General features: G+C 41.7%; 1 protein-coding gene across 2 annotated transcripts in view; it reads left to right on the forward strand.

Annotated features, from left to right (window-relative positions):
* LOC124040876 (solute carrier family 26 member 6-like) overlaps nucleotides 1-23,639 on the forward strand; it is a 31,802-nt gene extending 8,163 nt beyond the window's left edge. The window contains exons 2-20 of one of the 2 annotated variants that reach the window (XM_046357985.1): nucleotides 3,003-3,142; nucleotides 3,998-4,108; nucleotides 4,238-4,380; nucleotides 4,718-4,915; nucleotides 5,007-5,159; nucleotides 5,626-5,708; nucleotides 10,282-10,429; nucleotides 10,775-10,888; nucleotides 10,998-11,075; nucleotides 11,156-11,251; nucleotides 11,613-11,719; nucleotides 12,284-12,353; nucleotides 12,911-13,003; nucleotides 17,928-18,035; nucleotides 19,030-19,161; nucleotides 20,915-21,121; nucleotides 21,502-21,556; nucleotides 22,992-23,140; nucleotides 23,232-23,639. In XM_046357985.1, coding sequence (XP_046213941.1) covers nucleotides 3,003-3,142; nucleotides 3,998-4,108; nucleotides 4,238-4,380; nucleotides 4,718-4,915; nucleotides 5,007-5,159; nucleotides 5,626-5,708; nucleotides 10,282-10,429; nucleotides 10,775-10,888; nucleotides 10,998-11,075; nucleotides 11,156-11,251; nucleotides 11,613-11,719; nucleotides 12,284-12,353; nucleotides 12,911-13,003; nucleotides 17,928-18,035; nucleotides 19,030-19,161; nucleotides 20,915-21,121; nucleotides 21,502-21,556; nucleotides 22,992-23,140; nucleotides 23,232-23,258 — 2,212 coding nt within the window. In that variant the 3' untranslated portion in view covers nucleotides 23,259-23,639. Of the gene's footprint in view, nucleotides 1-3,002; nucleotides 3,143-3,997; nucleotides 4,109-4,237; nucleotides 4,381-4,717; nucleotides 4,916-5,006; nucleotides 5,160-5,625; nucleotides 5,709-10,281; nucleotides 10,430-10,774; nucleotides 10,889-10,997; nucleotides 11,076-11,155; nucleotides 11,252-11,612; nucleotides 11,720-12,283; nucleotides 12,354-12,910; nucleotides 13,004-17,927; nucleotides 18,036-19,029; nucleotides 19,162-20,914; nucleotides 21,208-21,501; nucleotides 21,557-22,991; nucleotides 23,141-23,231 lie in introns of those variants that run through there. The other variant, XR_006839814.1, reaches the window with a different exon arrangement.
* Nucleotides 23,640-24,047: the final 408 nt, after the last annotated feature.

The following is a 24,047-nucleotide window of genomic DNA, read 5'->3' on the forward strand; positions in this document are numbered from 1 at the left end:
TGAACAAAACAAACATTTATTGTGTAACATGGAGTCTTGTGAGTGCAGCCATATGAAGATCATGAAAGATAAGTGATTATTTTATTGCTATTTCTGACTTGTGTAACTCCTCTACTTGGCTGGTAACTGTTTGTAATGATTTGTCTGCTGGGCGCTGTTCTCAGATAATCGCATGGTTTGCTTTCGCTGTAAAGCCTTTTTTAAATCTGACACCGCAGTTGGAATAACAAGAATTTAATCTTTAAACCGATGTATAACACTTGTATGTTTCATTAATTTTTATAATGAGTATTTCTGTTTTTGAATTTTGGCCCTCTGCAATTTCACTGGATGTTGGCCAGGTTGGACGGTAGCATCCCACACCCCCTAGAGGTGTTATATTTTATCGATTATTTAAGTTTTAGGATACCTGAGATGTATTAGGAATGTTGTTTGAAATGTTTGGACCAAGTTTACAGGTAACGTATTAGATACTTTGTAGGCATGTTGGGCGAGTTGAAACCTGTGTATTTCTGGGTCAAACGCGCAAAGGTTTGCTTTCGCCGTAAAGCCTTTTGAAATCTGACACAGTGGCTGCATTAACAAGAAGTTACGCTTTATTTTGATATATAAACATATTTTCGCGCTCTGCAATTTCACAGGATGTTGGCCAGGTGGGACGCTTCCGTCCCACCTGGCCATAAGAAGTTAAACTTTAAAGGGAATACAGTTATTTCACATTAAAAGGTATAATGTTATATTACTTCATTTCATAAATAGTTTAATCTTTACTCATTCATTTTATACAAGAATTAGATGCAAACCCCATAATTGAGAAATGTACATATTCAGAGATATGGTTGTGTGTTTCCTGTCCTCTCTGAGGTCACCAAATGAAACACACTCATCATACCCATCCCTTAAGTGTCCACGGACCATTCCCACCTTCTCACAAGGGGCCATTTTGTATCAAATCCCCATCTTGGGGATTTAGGAGTACGCCGTGTGAAATCCTTTGTTCTCGTTATGTGTCTCTTTCTGCGTGGCCAGGGGGAGAGAGTCTCCAGGAGATAATAGAACCTGTGTGTAGGAGAGAGAGATGGAAACCTCTAGCTATACCCAAAAAGGGCCATGTCATGACATCTGAGACCAACCACCCAGAGAGCTGATGAAACTGTGGGTTTAAACAACCAATGAATGTCTGCAAACTGTTAGAAATGGTCTCCGGGAAGCTAATCTGCTTGCAATCATCGTCCTCACCAGGGTCTTGACTGACTGTATTTCGGCGTCGCTTCTGACTTTAGTGGGCAAAAGCTTTACTTCGATGGCCACTGACCCACTGGATAAGTGTACTCAGCATGGATGGATCCCAGTTTGAACTGTACCGGGTAGATGGCAGACAGCATGTATGGCGTTGTGTGGGCGAGCGGTTTGCTGATTGTGAACAGAGTGCCCCATGGTGGCGGTGGGGTTATGGTATGGTCAGGCATAAGCTATGGACAATGTTCACAATTGCATTTTATTCATGTCAATTTGAATGCACAGAGATACCATGACATGATCCCGAGGCCCACTGGGTGTGGTAGCGAAGCATACTTTATATATATAATAATAAAGACTAAGATAGAAATCTAAAGTTGTGCTTTTCCTTCAGCAAGCACACCTAATAACATGAGTATGTATGAAATCTAGAGTGTTCTTGCCTTCAGCAAGCACACTAATAGATACAGTAAATAGCCCAAAGTTACTGCACTTAAAAAAGTAATAGTCTCCTCTACCAGCCGGCTCTTCCTGTATCAAGACGTCTGATTTTACAATGCCTCGGAACGGGACTTGACCAGGAGTCTATGGCAGAAGCGACAAAAACAGTTGCTGGTTTTAAATGTGTCACGTTCTGACCTTAGTTCCTTTGTTTTGTCTTTTGTTTTAGTATGGTCAGGGCGTGAGTTGGGTGGGTTGTCTGTTAGTTTGTCTATGATTTTCTATTTCTGTGTTTGGCTTAGTATGGTTCTCAATCAGAGGCAGCTGTCAATCGTCCCTGATTGAGAACCATATTTAGGTAGCCTGGATGGTTGTTTTCAGTCTTTGTGTGTCCTACACTTGACAGAACTGATCAGGTTGTTTTGTTATTCAGTGTTCAGTTTACTTTATTAAAAAGATGAACATGCTGCGCATTGGTCCTCACCTTCTTCCCACAACAGCCGTTACAAAATGGCTGATCTCTAAGTCCATCACCATGTAGCTCAACCCATAGAACACGTATCAACTAGGCGGATGGTAGGGGGGCCGGAACATAATTAGTCAATTTGACCGCAAGAATCGCAAACAGATATAATATTTGACTAAAGCATAATAATTTCAAAACTTTCTTGCATTTTTATATGATCATGTCACTCTGAGTGGGAATACTTGGGAACAGATTTCAAAAATGTAAATCACTGGAGCTGATTTCCTGGTGTTTTTATAGTCTGTGTCTAATGACATAAGACAAATAAAACCACTCGTGGGCTAAATTCGGCCAGTTGGCCGCCAGTTGGGGAACCCTGCCTTACAACCTGCATACACATCTTATTAATAGTTTGATATGCTCAAACTCAGAATCAATTGTGCTTGCCCTAAATAATATGGTCAATGTGATGGAACATTTATTTTAATTGTAGAATTTCATCTTTTTTCAAAATCCTATGTAGGCTTACTCCCTTTCCCGCCTCGATTGTAACTACAGCCCTATGGCACGGTGTTAACAGGCTCTATGTGCCACCAAAGGAGATGAAACCTGGTCCTGAATTGCCATCATTTGTTCTGGCTAATGTTCCAGCCAAGCTCTAAGACTCCTGGTTAGTTTCATTAGAAGTGTAAGAGATGGAATGGAACAAAACCCTGCACTCACTGTGGCACTCAAGGAGCTGAGTTGCCTGCATGCCCTATTCAACACACAGCGGAAACACATCCGTTGTCACAAATGGATAACAAAAATGTATTATTCTTTTCTCCACTTCTCCAACTCTTCCCCCTGGTCGCAGGTGTTCAGTGCCCAAGCTGAAGCGTTCTGTGCTGAGCTTTATACCTATCCTGTCATGGCTGCCTCGTTACTCAGTGAGACAAGACGCACTGGGAGACCTCATATCTGGCATAAGCATTGGCATCATGCACCTGCCTATGGGTCTGTACCACCTCTACTGTTTGAACACACATACAGGGCCCAATCCTAACTTGAAATCAACAACACATGGTGGGAAAAGTACTAAGTAGTCTTACCTGACCAAAATGTGTAGAAAATGACTCAAGTAAAAGTTAACCAGTAAAATACTACTTGAGTAAAAGTCTAAAACGATTTATTTGAACATGTACTTACTGTAAGAACAATGGGAGGAAAAGTACCAATTGCTATACTTGAGTATAAGTAAAGTTAAATGCTATGAATCAAACTCCTTATATTAAGCCAACGAGACAGTAGCATAAAAAAACTCCAACAATCTGACATAGTTTTCAAATGAAGCATTTGTGTTTAGTGAATTCACCAGATCTGAGGCAGTAGGGATGTTATCTTGATAAGTGAATATATTGGACAGTTTCATGTCCTGCTAAGCATTCAAAATGTTACCATTTTTTTTGGGGGGGTGAAGGTAAATGTTTAAAAAGTACATTATTTTCTTTAGGAATGTAGTTGAGTAAAAGTTGTGACAAATAGAAATATTAAAGTACCGATAGGCCTACCCATATAAATTACATAAGTGGTACTTCACACCACTGAGTACTTAGTCACTTTAAGCCACTGCATGTAACCACATGTAAATCTTTCATTGATACCAATGCCTGAGGTACGTGAAAGCTTGATCCCGCTCCGTGGCTTCGACTCTGACGAGCTCACAGAACAAGGGCCATCCCCTCCCTCTCTTCTTACACAAGTTGATCAAGTTCAAGTTAGTGTTGCATCTCTTTGGGCTGAGAATACTATATGATAACTATCTATTTTGTGAAGTCTATGAACACTGACATTTCTTTAATGTTTCCCCAGGTTTGGCCTATGCTCTGCTGGCCTCTGTGCCCCCAGTGTATGGCCTCTACACTTCCTTCTACCCTGTACTCATGTACTGCATCTTTGGCACCTCCAGACACATCTCCGTAGGCAAGACAGAGTGTGGAAGGGGGGGGGCAGAGAGATAATTTTAATATTTTAATATAATTTGGTCAAAGGAATATGCTAATGATCTCCCTACCATGATTTTGTGTGTGTAATGTGTGTGTGTTCCCTCAGGCCCATTTGCTGTGACCAGCATCATGATAGGCACCACGACAGAGAGGCTGGCCCCAAACAGTAACTTCATGATTCTAAATGGAACCAATGGGACTCAAGTTCTCGATGTAGTATCCCGTGATGCCTTAAGAGTACAGATAGCAGCACTGCGTTCATCCACCTCTGGCCTGCTCGCCTCCCTACCACTGAGGAAGTACAGTTCCCGCTCAGCTCAGTCAAAACTGTTAGCTGCTCTGGCTCCCCAATGGTGGAACAAACTCCCTCACGACGCCAGGACAGCGGAGTCAATCACCACCTTCCGGAGACACCTGAAACCCCAAAGGTGGAGGGATAAAGTAACTCTTCTCACTCCCTTAAAATATTTAGATGCACTATTGTAAAGTGGTTGTTCCACTGGATGTCCAGTGACAATGTCCTTCTCAAAAATGTTACCCCCCCCTTACAAATATTTAGATGCCTATTGTAACACTACTGAGCAAGTTTGGCACCACTTTTCTGAGTGGGATCTTTCTGTTTCTGCTGGGCATGATTCGGTTTGGTTTTGCGGTGACGTTCCTGTCAGATCCCATGGTACGTGCTTACATGACAGGAGCAGGTATACATGTGGTACTTTCCCAACTCCCAAGCCTCTTTGGGATCCGCGTTGGACGCTTCTCCGGACCTCTGTCTCAGGTCTATGTGAGTGCACACAACACATCCACACACAAACACAAAAGTCGTAAATGTTTTCCAACTGCTGCATGTATGCAGAAACTCTCTCTCTCTCTAGCTCCTAATAGATATCTGTAGACATCTGCCAGAGACTAACATTGCGGCCGTGGTGGTAACTCTAGTGGCCTTGGCGGTCCTCATAGCGGTCAAAGAACTCAACATTTACTTTGAGAAGAAAATGCCTGTGCCCGTTCCAATAGAACTCATAACAGTAAGTCCTCTACACCAGGGTTAACCAAACTCGGTTATTTGAGTTAGCTGTGTAGTGCTAGGGAAAAAACAAACACATGGACCAAGTTTAGGAAACCCTGCTCTACATCTAACACCTCTGTTTATTTGTCATACAATCATCCTCAAGTCTTTTGCTCCTCATTCCTCTCTTTTGGTCTCTTGAACGACACGTCTAGTGAAAGCCACTAGAGGGCAACATGTCACCTTGGCTGATGTCACCAAACCATTCCAGTTTAATTGATTGATTAATTGATCCAATAAAATATATTAAATGAGTAGTTGTGTTAAATAATCGGCCTGTTTTTGTACATGGATTCCGAACACAGCAAAAACACAGAGGGTCTGATATAATGATTTACTCACAAATACACATGTACACAACAGGACAGGCGATGTTGTGTTATTGTGAGCATGGTAACTTATGTGTGTCCATGTGTGTGTTACAGATCATAGTAGCAACACTTATCTCTTACTACTGCAAACTGCACAGCCTATACAAAGTGGCCGTCATTGGACAGATCCCCAAAGGGTGAGTGTTTATGAGTTAGTGTTTGTGGGTGTTTAGGGGAGTTCTAAGGTCAGTTGAGTCCACAGGAGAAGAGGGGAGGAAGAGGGAAGATAAGGAAATGTGATATGGTGTAGTTCATTGGGAAAGAGTCATCCTATTTTCCTTGTTCTTGAACATCACAGGGATCATGGCGAGTTAGTTGCAATTGTGTTTCTATTTCCGGCAACATTTGTGTGACACTGGCGCATGCAAAAGTGGTACTTTTAGTTGGGAGCTTGATAGTTTTACAAAGACAGAACCGTACAAAATCCTAAAATTGGTCAACATGACAAGCATTATACAGTATGTTCAGTACAAGGCTGTCTCAACAACTGGATGAAGAGAAGGCAGTTTTTACAGCAATGTTTTGAACACCAAAGTCAATCTGAATGTACCTGAGGAGCCCCAAATGACCTACATCCACCTCCGAAAGACATTGAGTCTTTATGGCTCTGGCTCAAAGCGGTGGACTTGACAGACCAACTCCTGATAACACTGATGAAGCTGAAGCTCAACTTGCTGCAACAGTAGCGAGCAGAAATGTTTGGTGTTTCCCAGAGTATTGTCAGTCGAGTGATTAGTTATTGGATTGACATGATGGAAAAGGAAAAGAGTACATTCCATGGCTGCCAAGGGAAACCATTCACGCTACAATGTCTTATCAACCACTACCCAGGAACAACCTGCATTATTGACTGCTCAGAAACTGCTTTACAGAAGTGAAATAATCTGGATTCAAGGGGAGAGTCATTCAGCCATTACTACGCCCAGAACACTATCTAATTCCTGGTTGCCATTGATGTTCATCTCCTCAGCATATGGAGGTAAATATATAACATCGGACTCTGGGTTCCTGGAGTACCTCTGTCCAGGTGATGACGTCATGGCGGACCAGGGCTTCACAATCTGGGATCTGAGACATGACAGGAAGGTCAGATGAACAATTCCAGCCTTCACAAAAAGACACAACTGTCAGAGGATACCACATGAACATGACGGATAGCTAACATGAGGGTTCCATGTGAAACACGTAATTCAAAGGCTAAAACGGTTTAGATTCATTTCACAGACAGCGCCAATCAACCTCTCATCTAAAATGGACAAAATACTTTGCTGCCCTGTGTAACATCATTCATGAAGATGCTGAATGAACGGACCAGTCAAAGTGCATTCAGAGGGTTGATATATGAATTAGTTGTCAAATGTTACATTAAATACATTTCAATTAATTATATTACAACTCGACTTAGTTTTACATACTCATTAATATTAATAAAAAATAAAGCCAGAAAAACTATTTGTTAAAACCTCTTGGAACCACCCATCCCAGATCCGGGATAATTGTCATCAACTACGTTAAATAGCATAGCGCAACGGCCAAATAATCTTACTAGAAAATAATCTTTCATGAAATCACTAGCGAAATACAGCTTAGCCTTTTGTTAATCACCCTGTCATCTCAGATTTTGAAATTATGATTTACAGACAAGTGTTTGTGTAAGTTTATCGATATACTAGCAAAACATTATGTACACCTAGAGGCAGGTAACTGGTCACGAAAATCAGAAAAGCAATCAAATGAATCATTTACCTTTGATGAGCTTCAGATGTTTTCACTCACGAGACTCCCAGTTAGACAGCAAATGTTTCTTTTGTTCCATAAATATATTTTTATATCCAAATACCTCCGTTAGTTTGATGCGTTATGCCTAGGAATCCACCGGAAATAGCGGTCACGATAACAAACAGATTTCAAACTATATCCATAATAGACAGAAACATGGCAAACATTTTTTCTAATCAATCCTCAAGGTTGGCTTTTCACTAGGACAGGGAGGTAAAATGGCTACCTCTCTACGTGCGCAAAAATCACAGAGCCAACAACTGACCACTTACGCAATGTGGACGTTTACGCTCATTCTTCAAAATAAATGCCTGAAACTACGTCTAAAAGGCTGTAGACACCTTAGGGAAGCCACAGAAAAAGGAATCTGGTTGATATCCCTTTCAATGGGCAATAGGGATGCATAGAAAGACAGGGGTTTCAAAATAAGTCACTTCCTGATTGGATTTTCCTCAGGGTTTCGCCTGCAATATCAGTTCTGTTATATTTTGACGGTTTTGGAAACTTTAGAGTGTTTTCTATCGTAAGCTGTCAATTATATGCATATTCTAGCATCTGGTCCTGAGAAACAGGCGGTTTACTTTGGGAATGTTATTTTTCCAAAAATACAAAAATAGTGCCCCCGAGCTTCAAGAGGTTAATAGTAACTGCAAACAGGAGAGACATCTGACTACATACTTATACAGAGCTGCATATATTTGTCACTGACAATCTGTCTGCCTGATGCTCCTCAAAAATAAATAGCAGCATGTGTGTAAAGTAGAATGCCTTCAAACACAGGACAGCCTCTGCGTATCATATGGGACATGGATGACAACTTGCTGTGAGTCCAGATGAACACCTTACTTTCTCTCAGTCCTATGCAAAACATACCAATTTGCACCTGCAGGTAGTAGCCAGGTGGCCCATGTTGCAGTTGGGGTGTGCCCTCCATCGCCTTCACATCACAGGCTTTCCCATTGAAGACATCATCCAGATAATCACAGCCATTCCCCTTAACACCAACACTGCTCAACAGTCCAGGCTATGCCAGTTAGCCCATTCTGCACCGGTGATCGAATGTTTGTTACAACAAGACATTCAGATAAAATAACATTATTAACAATTGTGTGACTCAGGACTGTGATCAACTTAATCCAAACACATGTAAGTTTCATCATAAACTTATCTTGCGATTGTTCCCAATGAGATGACCACTTGTACTTACCATACTTTAGGCATTACCCCCAACCACAAGGATATTATACAAACCTTATTCACCCAGAAAACAGTAACACTAAAGAAATACATGTGATGCTGACATGTCTAAATTAATGTTATACCCTACTTGTAACGCTTGTCATCTGGGGAAGGAGAGGAGGACCAATGAAAGCAAACCGATAAACAAAGAACGAACAGTCCTGTAAGTTACGACACTAAACAGAAAATAACCACCAACAAAACACAATGGAAAACAGGCTACCTAAATATGGTTCTCAATCAGGGACAACGATTGAGAGCCATACCAGGCCAAACACAGAAATAGAAAATCATAGACAAACTAACATAGACCTCACGCCCTGACCATACGAAAACAAAAGACAAAACAAAGGAACTAAGGTCAGAACGTGACACTACTCACCTGGATAAACCTCACCTCGATAAACCTACCTTGCTTCACCAACATGAGATTTGACAGGATACTTACAGATTCCCTCATTAATACAGCAGTTCTGTTGATCCACAAATACATGTTACCATAACCAATCATAACATTCTCAATTCAGCCATCTCTACTGATCCGTTGTTGGATACAAGTACCCAAGCAGAGTGGTAAGAGCTGCTTGATTGTCTGGGCTGAACATCGGCCTTCAAAAATACCAATCCTTTTCCCTCCTCTCGGCCCACCTTACCACTGTGGAGGTCATTTTTCGTAGTGAAACCATCCACTCCCAAAAAGAGCACGAAGTAATGAAAAATGTCCCCATACGGAATTTCAGGCCATTTTATCACGTCATCCGCCCAAATATTAATCATGGACGGATGGGGTACGGTGATACCATCCGACCTCTGAAGAGCCATTTGTGTGTGTTCCCAAATGTGAGCCATGTTTTTGTTTATTTGTTAAGATGTGTTAATGATGCTTGTTTTTTAATTATTCGCTGGCTACCACTCTGAGGTAATTCACTAGCGTTGACAGAAGTTGTGACAGGAAAACACAATCGCGTTTGAATGGAACTGGGTCGAGTGGGCCGGGCTACATAAGGTGAATAGATCAAAATGTCAAAGTCTGATAAGGAAACACAGATACAGTGAGCAGAGAGAAGTGTGATGACAGTGAAACAATGATCAACAGCCAGTAAATGTCAACCTGTTTCATCAAGATTTGCTAAGGCAGTTTTGGACATGTGTTTTAGCTGATTCTGCATGGTCTTCAGATTGCAGGACTGCCAAAGACAAAAATTACAGTAAGAAGTGGCAACTGCTACTATCAGCTGTTGAATGGAGGATACAGTATTCATAGGCTTGATCATTGTCACTGGTGTAAATTGATAATTTCATTCTTTCAAGTATCAAATCATTTTCTTCATAACATGGCTTTACCTTAGGTAGCCTACAGGTCCTTTACCACTTTGTTTAGCATTTAGGTTACTTTGAGCAATCATAACTTATCCTGTGCATTGATACACAGTTAAACACCAATGTCATTATTTGTTTGTCTACATGTTTCAACACGTGTTACCAGCAGCAAGAGTCAAGGGGATGTGTTGGGGAAGGATGAGGGGTCTGGACGAGGCAGTAATCAATGAGATACATTTTTACAGTGTCTTTGAACCACATAATTCTCCTCTATCCCTTCCTCCCCCTGTCCACTTTAATCTCTCCCTCTCTTCCTCTCCCTTTCTCTCCACTCCTGTCTTCTCCCCATCTCCCTTTCTTCTTTATCCTTAGATTAAAGCCTCCCAGTTCACCTGACGTTAGTATGTGGGGTTCGGTAGTTGGTGATGCATTCGTAGTAGGCATAGTGGGATATGCCCTGAACATCTCCTTGGGAAAAATCTTCGGCCAAAAACACGGCTACGATGTGGACAGCAACCAGGTGGGACATGCACATACAGACACACACACACATACACGTGCTTGGGTTTGCTTTGCTCTGAAGGAGTGAGACAGGAAGGGAACACACAGTGTCTGTACCAGCTTACAGCTGTCTGATCCTGAATGTTTAATGGCCGACACGCTCTTTTCTGTCATGTATGAAGGCGAAGTACACCAGGAGCTGTGAAAAAAATACTGAATATACCACGGAATAAGCACTAGGACTTATTTACTGGGGGTGGCCACAAGTAAATAAACCCCATTTTAATTGAGCCTCTCCATTCTTGTAATCTCCCCCCTCTCTTTCAAACTATTTTCTCTCTTGGTCTTCTTTCTCTCTTTTTAGGAGATGGTGGCTGTTGGTCTCTGTAACATAGTGGGAGGATTCTTTCAATGCCACGCCATTGCTGCTTCTCCGTCACGTACCCTCCTCCAGGATAGCACTGGGGGAAAGACACAGGTAACACACAAAGACCTACACTCATGCATGCACATACACGTATCTCCACTTGCTAATATTTACGCACACGTGCACACTAACTGATGTGTGTGTTTGTACATTTTGTCAGGTTGTGGGGATGATTTCTTCAGTACTTGTGCTGATCTTCATTCTGCAACTGGGGACACTGTTTGAGGAGCTTCCCAAGGTATCTATGTCTCCATCACCTCCACCTCATCCAAACACAGACACCACCACTGATCTGATGAGTGTTTGTGTGTCCCCTAGGCTGTCCTGGCCTGTATAGTGCTTGTGAACCTGAAAGGCCTTTTTATGCAGTTTAAAGACATTCCTGCACTCTGGAAGAGCAATAAGGTCGACCTGGTGAGAGCTTTTATTTTTGTTTATTTTACCTATATTTAACTAGACAAGTCAGTTAACATCAAAATCGAATTTACAATGATTTGTGTGCCGCCCTATGGCCTCCCAATCCCAGCCGGATGTGATTCAGTCTGGAATCCTTCCCGGGACTGTAGTGACGCCTTTTGCACTGAAATGCAGTGTCTTAGACCGCCACGCTACTCGGGAGTCCGAGTGGCGAATAACACATCTATACACTTCATATTTATATCCTAAAACATGCATCCTAACTTGAGATTAACGTATATGACTCAAATGGGGTTTGAGAAACCCTGATTCCTGTGATTTCCACATACTGATTACCTGTGTCTCTGCTGTCCCCTAGCTGGTGTGGTTGGTAACTCTGGTGTGTACTATCTTGCTGAACCTGGACATTGGCCTTGGTGCATCCATCGGCTTCTCTATGCTCACTGTCATCTTCAAAACACAACTGTGAGTCTGAGTGTATTTTATTTGTATTTATTATGGATCCCCAAGGCAGCAGCTACTCATTCTGGGGTCCACCAAAAGGAATGGCAGATTGTAAAAAGTGTTTTTGTATGAGTGTGTGTGCATGAGCACACGTGTTTGTGTTTGTTTGTTTTATTATGAGAGAGAGTAAGATAGATTAATACTTCTAAAACAGTGGTATTCAAACTTTTTCAGAGGGGGACCCATTTTTTTTTGCTATATTTTCTCACGACCCCACCCCAAAGAAGATGATACAACCTTAAAAATCGGTAAATTTACATTTTTGCATCAACAAATAACCTTCATTCCGTTTAAATTTCTTCCCGAAATGAAAAGAAACCAGTAAATATCTTTCTCAGAAACGTTTGTATATTGTCCCATACAAAAATCTGCACTCGTATTATTATAATATTTTGGGCAATCCCACTGGTCGCGACTCGGACTTTGAATACCATTGTTCTAAAGTGAAAGTATTGTGTTTCTCTTCTTCTTAAAGAAGATAACATCTGTCCTCTCTCTCTCGTGCGTGCGTGCTCTCTCTCCCAGGCCGAGGTACTCTATCCTGGGGCATGTTCCTGGGACTGAGCTCTACCTGGATACAGAAACATATGAGGAGGTGAGACGGAGCTGTTTACACGTTTTTTTGTATCGCTTTATTTGCAATTTTCATGTGGTACATTTTCACAACTAATAGTCACAAACAGATCATCAAAAAGGTAGTTGTTTCAAAACTCTAAGTACATTTAACTGACCAACTACAACAAAATCATACAGTCCTTTTTTTCACCAAACTTAATCAGTGTTTCATCTAGAAATACATGTTTGACATTGCAACACATGTTCATATAAAGTATTTGCCTTTTACAATGCAGAGTTCACACTGCTTTACTAAAACTGCGTTGGCGAATACAGTACTGTAATAGAGTCATGCAATGATTTCAGTGGTTATGTGGTGAACAAACAAAATTAATGCAAGACTGTCCATGTTACAATTGTTACCAGTTGACTTTTGTACTAAGAGTTTTGGAAATTCATCACATACTTATGAAAATAAGACCAAAGCAATAAAACAAAACTGTAATATGTAATTAGGGAGGTGTCAGTGGGTTTTAAAACAGTTTTTAGATGACCATCTATTGAAGTCCCCTGTTTGTGTGTTGGTTTGTCCCACAGGCTAAAGAGATACCAGGTATCACCATCTTCCGTTCCTCCACCACAATGTACTATACCAACGCTCAGCTATACCTGGACGCACTGCAGGAGAAGGTAGTGTGATTCTTTTATGACCGGTATACGCCCACACCTTTTAAAATAATTATTAAGGAAAATTATTTCACTCATATCTCATTGAAATCTGTAAACACTGGGCAGTTGCTTTAAATACAGACATGATTAGTTCAATTGGAAACTTGCTTGACGACAAGGGCAATATTGGTCACACCTTTTTTACAGTTGTTATTACACGTAGCCTATTCTATTTAATAAACTGTAGTTTCAATCCACAATGGACCCCTACAACTGACAAACTATATCTCAGTTTTGGAACATTTTGGTGATTTGGAGAGGTTGTGTCGTTCGATCAAATCAAAATCAAACTTTTTTGTCACATGAATGCAAGTGTAGACCTTACCGTGAAATGCTTACTTACAAGCCCTTAACCAACAGTGCAGTTCATGAAGAGTTAATAAAATATTTACCAAATAAACTAAAGTAAAAAATAATAAAAAGTAACACAATAACGAAGTTATATACAAGTGGTACAGGTTAGAGGTCATTTCTACATGTAGGTAGGGGGGAAGTGACTATGCATAGATAATAAACTGTGAGTAGCAGCAGTGTACAAAACAATTGGAGGGGGGGAGTCAATGTAATTTTCCGGTGGCCATTTTATTAATTGTTGAGCAGTCTTATGGCTTGGGATAGAAGCTTTTAATGTCCCGTTGGTAGGATAATCGTAAACGTAGGTCATCAATTCCAATTTTCAATGATTGCATGTCAGCAATTAGAATTGATGGCAGTGGGAGTTAACTTGCTCGCCTACAGATTCTCAAAAGTCAGCCCGATCTGCGTCCTCTTTTCCTCCGTCTTTTCTTCATGCAAATGATGGGGATCTGAGCCTGTTCCCGGGAGAGCAGTATATCTTTCTCATCGGACTCGTCAAAGGAGAAATCGTAATCCCAGTTCTGATGTTCAGAAGTTATTTTCGGTCATAACAGACTGTAGCAGCACATCGATATGAATCATTCAGAGTCTTGATATTACATACAGACTATAAGCAAGTAGCCTAGAGCTTAAGAGCGTTAGACGAGAAATCAAAAGTTTGCTGGTTCGAATCCCTGATCAAACTTGGTAAAAAAATCTTACAATGTGCTCATGAGCAAGGCATGGAACCCTAATTGATCCTGCAAGTCCCTCTGGATAGGAATGACTGCTAAATGAGTTAAATGCAACTTAAGACAAAGGAGATGATTGTTGACTACAGGAAAAAGGACCGAGCACACCCCCATTTTCTTCGATGGGGCTGCAGTGAAGCGGGTTGAAAACTTCAAGTTCCTTGGTGTCCACATCACCAACAAACTAACATGGTTCAAGCACACCATGACACCTGTGAAGCGGGCAAGACAAAACCTATTCCCCCTCAGGAGACTCAAAAGGATCTACAGCTCCACCATCAAGAGCATCCTGACTGGCTGCATCACAACCTGGTATGGCAACTGCTCAGCCTTCGACCTCAAAGCATGACAGAGGGTAGTGCTAATGGCCCATTCCATCACTGAGGCCAATCTTCTTGCCATCCTAGACCCCTATACCCGGCGGTGTCAGAGGTAGGCCCTAAAAATTGTGAAAGACTCCAGCCACCCTAGTCATAGACTGTTCTCCCTGCGACCACACAGCAAGCACGGCCGGGGTGCCAAGTCTAGGTCCAAGAGGCTTCTGAATAGCTTCTACCCCCAGGACATAAGACTCCTGAATATCTAGTCAAATGGCTACCCAGATGATTCGCATTCAGAATAATGGTAGAGAGAATGATTTATTTCAGCTTTTATTTCTTTCGTCACATTCCCAGTAGGTCAGAAGTTGTCATGCATAGGTGTAATTAGTTGGCAGGGAAGTCAGGCGCGTCAAATGGAGTGTAAAATGGAGTCTTTTAATAAAGTCCAACGAGTATGCTCCATAACACTAACTGTACATAAACAAACAAACATGGGTACGAGGACCCCGACGCGCACCTAAACAACAATCTCTGACAAAGACATGAGGGGAAACAGAGGGTTAAATACACAACAGGTAATGAATGGGATTGAAAACAGGTGTGTGGGAAGACAAGACAAAACCAATTGAAAATGAAAAAAGGATCAATCATGGCTAGAAGACCGGTGACGTCGAACGCCGAGCACCGCCCGAACAAGGAGAGGCAATGACTTCGGCAGAAGTCGTGACAGAAGTTTACATTCACTCAATTAGTATTTGGTAGCATTTCCTTTAAATTGCGTCAAACGTTTTTTGCAGCCTTCCACAAGCTTCCCACAATAAGTTGGGTGAATATTGGCCCGTACCTCCTGACAGAGCTGGTGTAACTGAGTCAGGTTTTTAGGCCACCTTGCCCGCACACACTTTTTCAGTTCTGCTCACCAATTTTCTATAGGCTTGAGTTTATTTTTTTATTTATTTAACCTTTATTTAACCAGGTAGGCTAGTTCTCATTTACAACTGCGACCTGGCCAAGATAAAGCAAAGCAATGCGACACAAACAACAAAAGCAGAGCTGTTGTTGTCTGGTGTTGGGGTAGCCAGGATGAAAGCATTGCCAGCAGTGGAGAAATGCTTATTCTAATTCTTGATTATTGTGGATTTATCGGTTTTGACAGTGTTACCTAGCCTCAGTGCAGTGGGCAGCTGGGAGGAGGTGCTCTTGTTCTCCATGGACTTTACAGTGTCCCAGAACTTTTTGTAGTTAGAGCAACAGGAGGCAAATTTCTGTTTGCAAAAGCTAGCCTTTGCTTTCCTGACTGACTGCGTGTATTGGTTCCCGACTTCACCGAACAGTTGCATAATCCCAGGGACTATTCGATGCTATTGCAGTCCGCCACAGGATGTTTTTGTGCTGGTCGAGGGCAGTCAGGTCTGGAGTGAACCAAGGACTATATCTGTTCTTAGTTCCATTTTTTTAAAGGGGCATGCTTATTTAAGGAAAGGAAATTACTTTTAAAGGACGACCAGGCATCCTCGACTGACGGGATGAGGTCAATGTCCTTCCAGGATCCCAGGGCCAGGTCAAATTGAAAAGCCTGCTCGGAGAAGTGTTTTATGGAGCGTTTGACAATGATGAGGGGTGGTCACTTGACCGTGGACCCATAGTGGATGCAGGCAATGAGGCAGTGACCGCTGAGATCCTTTTTGAAGAAGGCAGAGGTGTATTTGGAGGACAAGATGGTCAGGATAATATCTATGAGGGTGCACATGTTTATGGATTTAGGGTTGTAACTGGTGGGTTCCTTGATCATTTGTGTGAGATTGAGGGACTTCCGGGGTGTTAAAGCATATCCCAGTTTAGGTCACCGAACAGAACAAACCTCGCCCTTTCTCCTCCAAACATAGCGATGGTCATTATGGCAAAACAGTTCTATTTTTTTTCATCAGACCAGAGGACACTTCCCAAAAAAGTACAATCTTTGCCTCCATGTGCAGTTGCAAAATGTAGTCTGGCTTTTTATGGCGGTTTTGGAGCAGTGGCTTCTTCCTTGCTGAGCGGCCTTTCAGGTTATGTCGATATAGGACTCGTTTTACTGTGGATATAGATACTTTTGTACCCGTTTCCTCCAGCATCTTCACAAGGTCCTTTGCTATTGATTTGAACTTTTCACAACCACAGTACGTTCATCTCTAGGAGACAGAACACGTCTCCTTCCTGAGCGGTATGACGGCTGCGTGGACCAATTGTGTTTATACTTGCGTACTATTGTTTGTACAAATGAACGTGGTACCTAGAGGCTTTTGGAAATTTCTCCCAAGGATGAACCAGACTTGTGGAGGTCAACCATTTTTTTCGATTCCAAGCAAAGAGGCACTGAGTTTGAAGGTAGGCCTTGAAATACATCCACATGTTCACCTCCAATTGAATCAAATGATGTCAATTAGTCTATCAGTAGCTTCTAAAGCCATGACATAATTTCCTGGAATTTTCCGAGCTGTTTAACAAACTATGGTTTTGACAAGTCAGTTAGGACATCTTCTTTGTGCATGGCAAGTAATATTTCCAACAATTGTTTACAGACAGATTAATTCACTAATAATTCACGGTATCCCAATTCCAATGGGTCAGAAGTTTACATACACTAAGTTGACTGTGCCTTTAACAAGAAATTAGTGGAGTGGTTGAAAAACAAGATTTAATGACTCCAACCTAAGTGTATGTAAACTTCCGAATTCAACTGTATATTGTTATTTTTTTCTGCTGCTCTTTAATGACTTTTACCTTTTATTCTGATCCGTATTTTTTTAAACCGCACTGTCGGTTAGGGGCTCGTAAGTAAGCATGTCACTGTAAATTCTACACCTGTTGTATTCGACCATATTAGGCTGGCTTCACTTGCTTGTGGGAAGTTGTCAGTCTGACGTGAATGTGTTCAAGTGCTTTAGAACTCTGAACAATTCTTCAACCAATAAGATTTTAGATAGCTTGATAAGCTTGCTAACATTGCTAATAATGAAGTTAGCTAGCTTGCTTAACATTGACAATATGGTCAGACTAGCTTCATTATTCATATAAGGAATTTTTCGTCATCTTTTGGTTGAACGAGTAAAAGGTCAGTGGTGAAACGTCACAACTCGGCAACGCGGGTAACAAAATTTTCTCAGTTTCCCACTTGTCATTCTGACTTGGATTCGGGGTCATTCAATTGAAATTCCCAACTGGGAACGAGCAGATTCTGATAACTCCAATAGGACGGGGAACACGGCCTTAGGCCATGAAACACGTTGATTGGCCAGTGAGTGGCCATGCCCTCGTCACACCTACAATGTATTTATTAAAACAGTCGTTTTGTGCCACTTCCACCTATTGCGCTCATCATTTCCACTGTGAAAATAGGTTTGTGTGTCATTCTCTCAATAGCCCTCTTTCTCAGAATTGCTTTCTGTCTCCCTCACGCTCTTTATCTCAAGCCCTCCATTTCATTTTCTTACACAGAGTGGAATTGACATTGGAATGCTGCTGATGAAAAAGAAGAAAAGAGACACTGAAGAAAAGAGAAAAGATGAGAAAGAAAAAAACAAAGCCAAAAAAGAGGCAAAAAAGGTATAATACACGTCCAACACACATATCAGCTGATGTACGAAGGGCTATATAAATACATTTGATTTGACTTAGAAATGTCCTTGTTTTTGAAAGAAGCGGACAAGTGTCTAGTTTGAGAAACAGACGCCTCACAAGTCCTCAACTGGCAGCTTCATTAAATAGTACACGCAAAACGCAGGTCTCAACGTCATCCGTGAAGAGGCGGCTCCGGGATGCTGACAATGGGACCAACCTGATATGGTTGTTTATATAGACAGGGTTTTGATATCTAGGCAGAGTTGCACAGAAAAAATCCATATCTCAGACAGGTCAATAAAAATAAAAGATTAAGATGGGCAAAAGAACAGACACTGGACAGAGGAACTCTGCCTAGAAGGTCAGCATCCCGGAGTCGCCTCTTCACTGTTGACATTGAGACTGGTGTTTTGCGAGTACTATTTAATGAAGTTAGTTTCTAGGCTGTTTCTCGCATGGAATAGCCTTCATTTCTCAGAACAGGAATAGACTGACGAGTTTCAGAAGATAAGTCTGTTTCTGGCCATTTTGAGCCTGTAATCAAACTCACAAATGCTGATGCTCCAGATACTCAACTAGTCTAAAAGCCAGTTTTATTGCTTCTTTAATCAGGACAAACCATTTTCAGCTGTGCTAACATAATTATAAAAGGGTTTTCTAATAATCAATTAGCCTTTTAAAATGATAAACTTGGATTAGCTAACACAACGTGCCATTGGAACACAGGAGTGATGGTTGCTAATAAATGTAGATATTCCCCCAAAATCTGTCGTTTACAGCTACAATAGTCGTTTACAACATTAACAATGCCTACACTGTATTTTTGATCAATTTGATGTTGTTTTTATGGTCCAAAAATGTGCTTTTCTTTCAAAAACAAGGACATTTCTAAGTGACCCCAAACTTTTGAACGGTAGTGTAGGACTAAGAACCACACACACAAAAATTGTTAGTGACCTTATTTCTCTTCCCTTCCCAGAATGGTGTGAATGGACGCCTACCCAACAATACAGTCCATCCAGATGACAAGAGGGAGGAAGAGAAAGGTTCCCCAGACCTGAAATTGAACCAGACAGCCATTGCCCTAGTTGACCGACCCATCAACGGACAGGTGTGTAGTGTGATGTACTAGAGTATAGTGAGGCATTAAACAAAACAATTGTGTAGATGTTTGTACCCTGAAAAGATTCAGATATGGAGCTACCCCAGGGTCAAATAATAATAATCACAGAAGGTGCAACAGGTCAGCACCTCAGGAGTAAATGTCAGTTGGATTTTCATAGCCGATCATTCAGAGTATCTCTACCGCTCTTGCTGTCTCTAGAGTTGAAAACAGCAGGTCTGGGACAAAGTAGCATGTCTGCTGTACAGGCCAGGGTTCCATAGCCGCAGGCAGAACAGTTGAAACTGGAACTCCAGCACGACCAGGTGGACTGGTGACAGCAAGGAGTCATCAGGCCAGGTAGTCCTGAGGCATGGTCCTGGGGCTCAGGTCATCAGAAATAAAGAAAGCATAGAGAATTAGAGAGAGCAGAGTTCAAACAGGACACCGGATAAGACAGGAGAAATACTCCAGATATAACAGACTGACCCTTGTCCCCCGACACAAACCTTTGCAGCATAAATACTGGAGGCTGAGACAGGAGGGGCCGGGAGACACTGTGGCCCCGTCTGATGATACCTCCGGACAGGGCCAAACAAACAGGATATAACCCCACCCACTTTGCCAAAGCACAGCCCGTACACCACTAGAGAGATATCTTCAACCACCAACTTACTATCCTGAGACAAGACCGAGTATAGCCCACAAAGATCTCCCCCTCGGCACGAACCCAAGAAGGGGGCGTCAACCTGGACAGGAAAATCACGTCAGTGACGCACCCCTCCTAGGGATGACATGGAAGAGCATCAGTATGCCAGTGACTCAGCCCCTGTAATAGGGTTTGAGACAGAGAATCCCAGTGGAGAGAGGGGAACTGGCCAAGCAGAGACAGCAAGGGTGGTTTTTGCTCTTGTGCCTTTCCGTTGACCTTCACACTCCTGGGACAAACTATACTCAATCATAAGACCTACTGAAGAAATGAGTCTTAAATAAAGACCAAAAGGTCGAGACCGAGTCTGCTTCTCTCACATGGATACGCAGACCCTTCCTCAAAAATTGAGCTCTATAGGAGAAAGCCCTGCCTCCAGCTGTTTGCTTAGAAATTCTAGGGACAGTAAGGAGGCCTGCGTCTTGTGACCATAGCGTAGGTTTAGGTATGTACAGCAGGACCAAATCATAAAGATAGGTAGGAGCAAGCCATGTAATGCTTTGTAGGTTAGCAGTAAAACCTTAAAACCTCTCCTTAACAGGAAGCCAGTGTAGAGAGGCTAGCACTGGGGTAATACGAAAAACATATTTTGGGTTCTAGTCTAGATTATTGCAGGCGTTTTAGCACTAACTGAAGTTTATTTAGTGCTTTATCTGGGTCGGCGGAAAGTAGAGCATTGCAGGAGTCTAACCTTGAAGTGACAAAAGCATGGATTCATTTTCCTGCAATGTCACGTAGTCTAAATCTGTGGTGGCTCCATATGTAAAACAATTCATGATAGATATGTGTTTTTCTCAAAATAGACCTTCTGAATTGTAAAATAGTGTTATCGTATACGGCTATTAAAAAAAATACTGCCACGTTCCCCCAGGGGCCAAATCTGGGGCGGCTCCATATCGAAATCTTTTTAGTTTACATAAATCTACCGCTGTGCTAAATTTGGTGCTTCAGTAAAACCTCCAGGTGCACCTAGGCTAGCCCATAATGCTTTTGAAATGTGTATTTTATAAGAGCAGAGTAAAGATTGAAACTCTGTCTCTCTGTCAATCTAAGGTGAACTGGGGTTTTGAGCAGCAAGGTAACAGGTTCGACCAGGACTCTAAAACTGATATTCATGGCAATGATCACATGACCCAGATGTCCAGTACCGGAAGAGAAGGAGAGATGGGGAGGAGCTCCGTCAACAACACACACACCATCATCCTGGACCTATCCACAGCCAACTTTGCTGACACGGCCACTGTGAAGACGCTGAAAAACGTATGAGTGGTTTTGAACAATGGTGATGAAGGAGTGGGGTTTGAGCACAAAGGGGATAGAGAGGAGACAAGGAAAGAGAGAAAGAGGTTTGGTTCACAGATGTTTTCAGAAATGTATTATTGTTAGTTTCTTTGTATCCAGTCTTCTTATGTAACATTGTTTGCAGTCGCTCTCCTGTGTGGCTTTGTGCTCAAAACAACCAAAAGGTCTTGTTTTCTGTGAGTTGGCAGGCCTAAATTATATTTTATGTACCCTATGTACCTAAGAGGCGGAAATGAAGAGGGATGGAAGAGAAAAACAAGATCAATCCAAACTGGTGTAACAAAAACAGTCCCTGAGAGAAACATGGACTTCTTATTTGACTTTCTCTTTTTTTGCAGATATTCCTAAACTACAGAAAGATTGACATTGACATTTATTTAACTGGATGCCAAGGTGAGTATGTGTCAGTGGAGGACCATCCTCTTCATTGAAATTCTGAAAAAAACTAGTCAAACATATATGTAACAAACTATACTAAATATATTCACGTCACCAAATCATTTATTAAACAACACAGTTTAGCAATGAAGGTCTACAGTATATTCAACAGCACTCTGTAGCGTAGCACCGTAGTTTCCGTCCTCCTCTGGGTACATTGACTTCAATACAAAACCTAGGAGGCATGTGGTTCTCACCCCTTTCCATAGACTTACACAGTAATTATAACAACATTGGAGGACATCCTCCAACCTATCAGAGTTCTTGCAGTATGAACTGACATGTTGTCCAGAGAATGAAGGTAGTACTGAAAGCATAAGCTACAGCTAGCTAGCAGTGCGTAAAATGTGGTGAGGAGTTGACTCAAAGAGCGAGAAAGACAATAGTTGTACAGTTTTGAACAAATTATGTAACAAGTGAAGGAGAAGCAAGAAATAGAGAGATTTAGATTTTTAAAAATGATTTACTTTCACTTTCTTAGCTAGTTTAGCATACTCAAACACCCGGCTCAATCTCAAACAGAGAGGGATGCTATGTTAGCTAGCTGGCTATCCAACACTGAAACTCCTCCAAGTCAAGGTAAGCTTCTGGTTTTATTAATTTATTCCTACCAGGGCCAACCGGTGTAACTGCTCAACTGCACACTATACTGCATAATTGTAGTGGGTTTACTAACGCGTTAGATCTAGTAGCTATGTTGATTATGACGTTAATATGGTGACAACAATGTAGGCTGTTTGTAGAGGTTAGCGGTTATTATATTAAGGTTTGGCTTGGAAAATGTTTAACATGTAAACATGTATTTTACCAGCTCAGTTGACTGAGAACACATTCTCATTTACAGCAACGACCTGGGGAATAGTTAGAGACAAGAGGGGGGATGAATAAGACAATTGTAAACATACCTGAATTTGTCCAAGAAAAACTATAATTTGCAACTGTTGGACTAATAATTACACTCTAGATCAGCTAGATGCTGACAAGAGTGTGCAAGGCAGTATTGATTGTGTCAATATCTGTCACCTTGATTACTAAAATGTATCTTAAACTGTGTACCTACATGGTAAACGTTAATTCATATGCTAGGTTGTAGCAACCTCATGATGGATATTGGAAACATTTGAGTATCATGTAGTAGCCTGAACCTATCGTTGTTACGTTGAGCTGGGTGAATGGAAAAGGAATGACAGTCATCCAATATGCTGTAATAGAAACACTGTAAGGCGATGCTCATAAAAAAGTATCGTCATCCCTCATCTTAAAATGGCACCGACCGCCACTGGTATGTGTGGTAATTCAGGCTCCAGCGCTCTGGCCATAGCTTGTGTTGTCTGTGTGTGTGTTTGGGGTTCACATGTGTATTGTCTAACCTGGTTTGTCTCTCCTCCAGTCTGTGTGGTGGAGCAGTTATCGAGTGCAGGCTTCTTCTCTGAGTCCATCCCTAAAAGCTGTCTGTTCACTACGATCCACGACGCGGTGCTATACAGCCTCCGACTGCATGGGGCCTCAGACATACCGATCATCTACGAGTATGCTGTGGTGAGTGGAGCAGACTTTGAGCTACCTAGAAATGCATTAGTTAGTCACAGAATCATATCTTATGTTCTGACCCTATCTCCTCTTCTGTTAGGACTTGACCTGCACTACCAAGATGTAACCAACAGGGGTCACTTTGTTCCTCTTCCACTCCACCTCCCTTCCACTCCACCTTCATCTGCCTGGCTTCCCATTGGTTCCCCTCACCTCTTTCCTCTCTGTGAAAGAGAATGCACCACCGTGTGTGTTTTGCCGGTTGGACCAAGGCAGTTCCCCCTTCATGTTATGTTAAATAACTGAACACAAAATACCTCCCGAAATAAAACTATAAAACTCCCCAATATATTTGTCAGCCACCTAAGATGTGTCGTCTAGTCAGCAGTTCACTTCACCTCCCCATCCCCGTCCCTCCCTTTAATCCATTCCTCCTAGGGCCAGTGTGTCCCAGACAGTAGTTTGTCCTGTACCTCAGGGGCCTTCTCCCATATATATATACACACATACACACACATACATATATATATATATATATATATATATGTATATATATATATATAATATGTATATATATATATATATATCAGTCAAAAGTTTGGAAACACTCATTCAAGGTTTATTCTTAATTTTTACTATTTTCTACATTGTAGAATAATAGTTAACTTCTTGCGTCGAGCCATCCCGGATCCGGGATCGTGAATACAGCCTCAAGCTCATTACCATAACGCAACGTTAACTATTCATGAAAATCGCAAATGAAATTAAATAAATATGCTAGCTCTCAAGCTTAGCCTTTTGTTAACAACACTGTCATCTCAGATTTTCAAAAATATGCTTCTCAACCATAGCAAAACAAGCATTTGTGTAACAGCATTTAGCGTTCAGCAGGCAACATTTTCACAAAAACCAGAAA

Source organism: Oncorhynchus gorbuscha, linkage group LG08 (genome assembly GCF_021184085.1).
Source record: "Oncorhynchus gorbuscha isolate QuinsamMale2020 ecotype Even-year linkage group LG08, OgorEven_v1.0, whole genome shotgun sequence".
Lineage (NCBI taxonomy): Eukaryota > Metazoa > Chordata > Actinopteri > Salmoniformes > Salmonidae > Oncorhynchus > Oncorhynchus gorbuscha.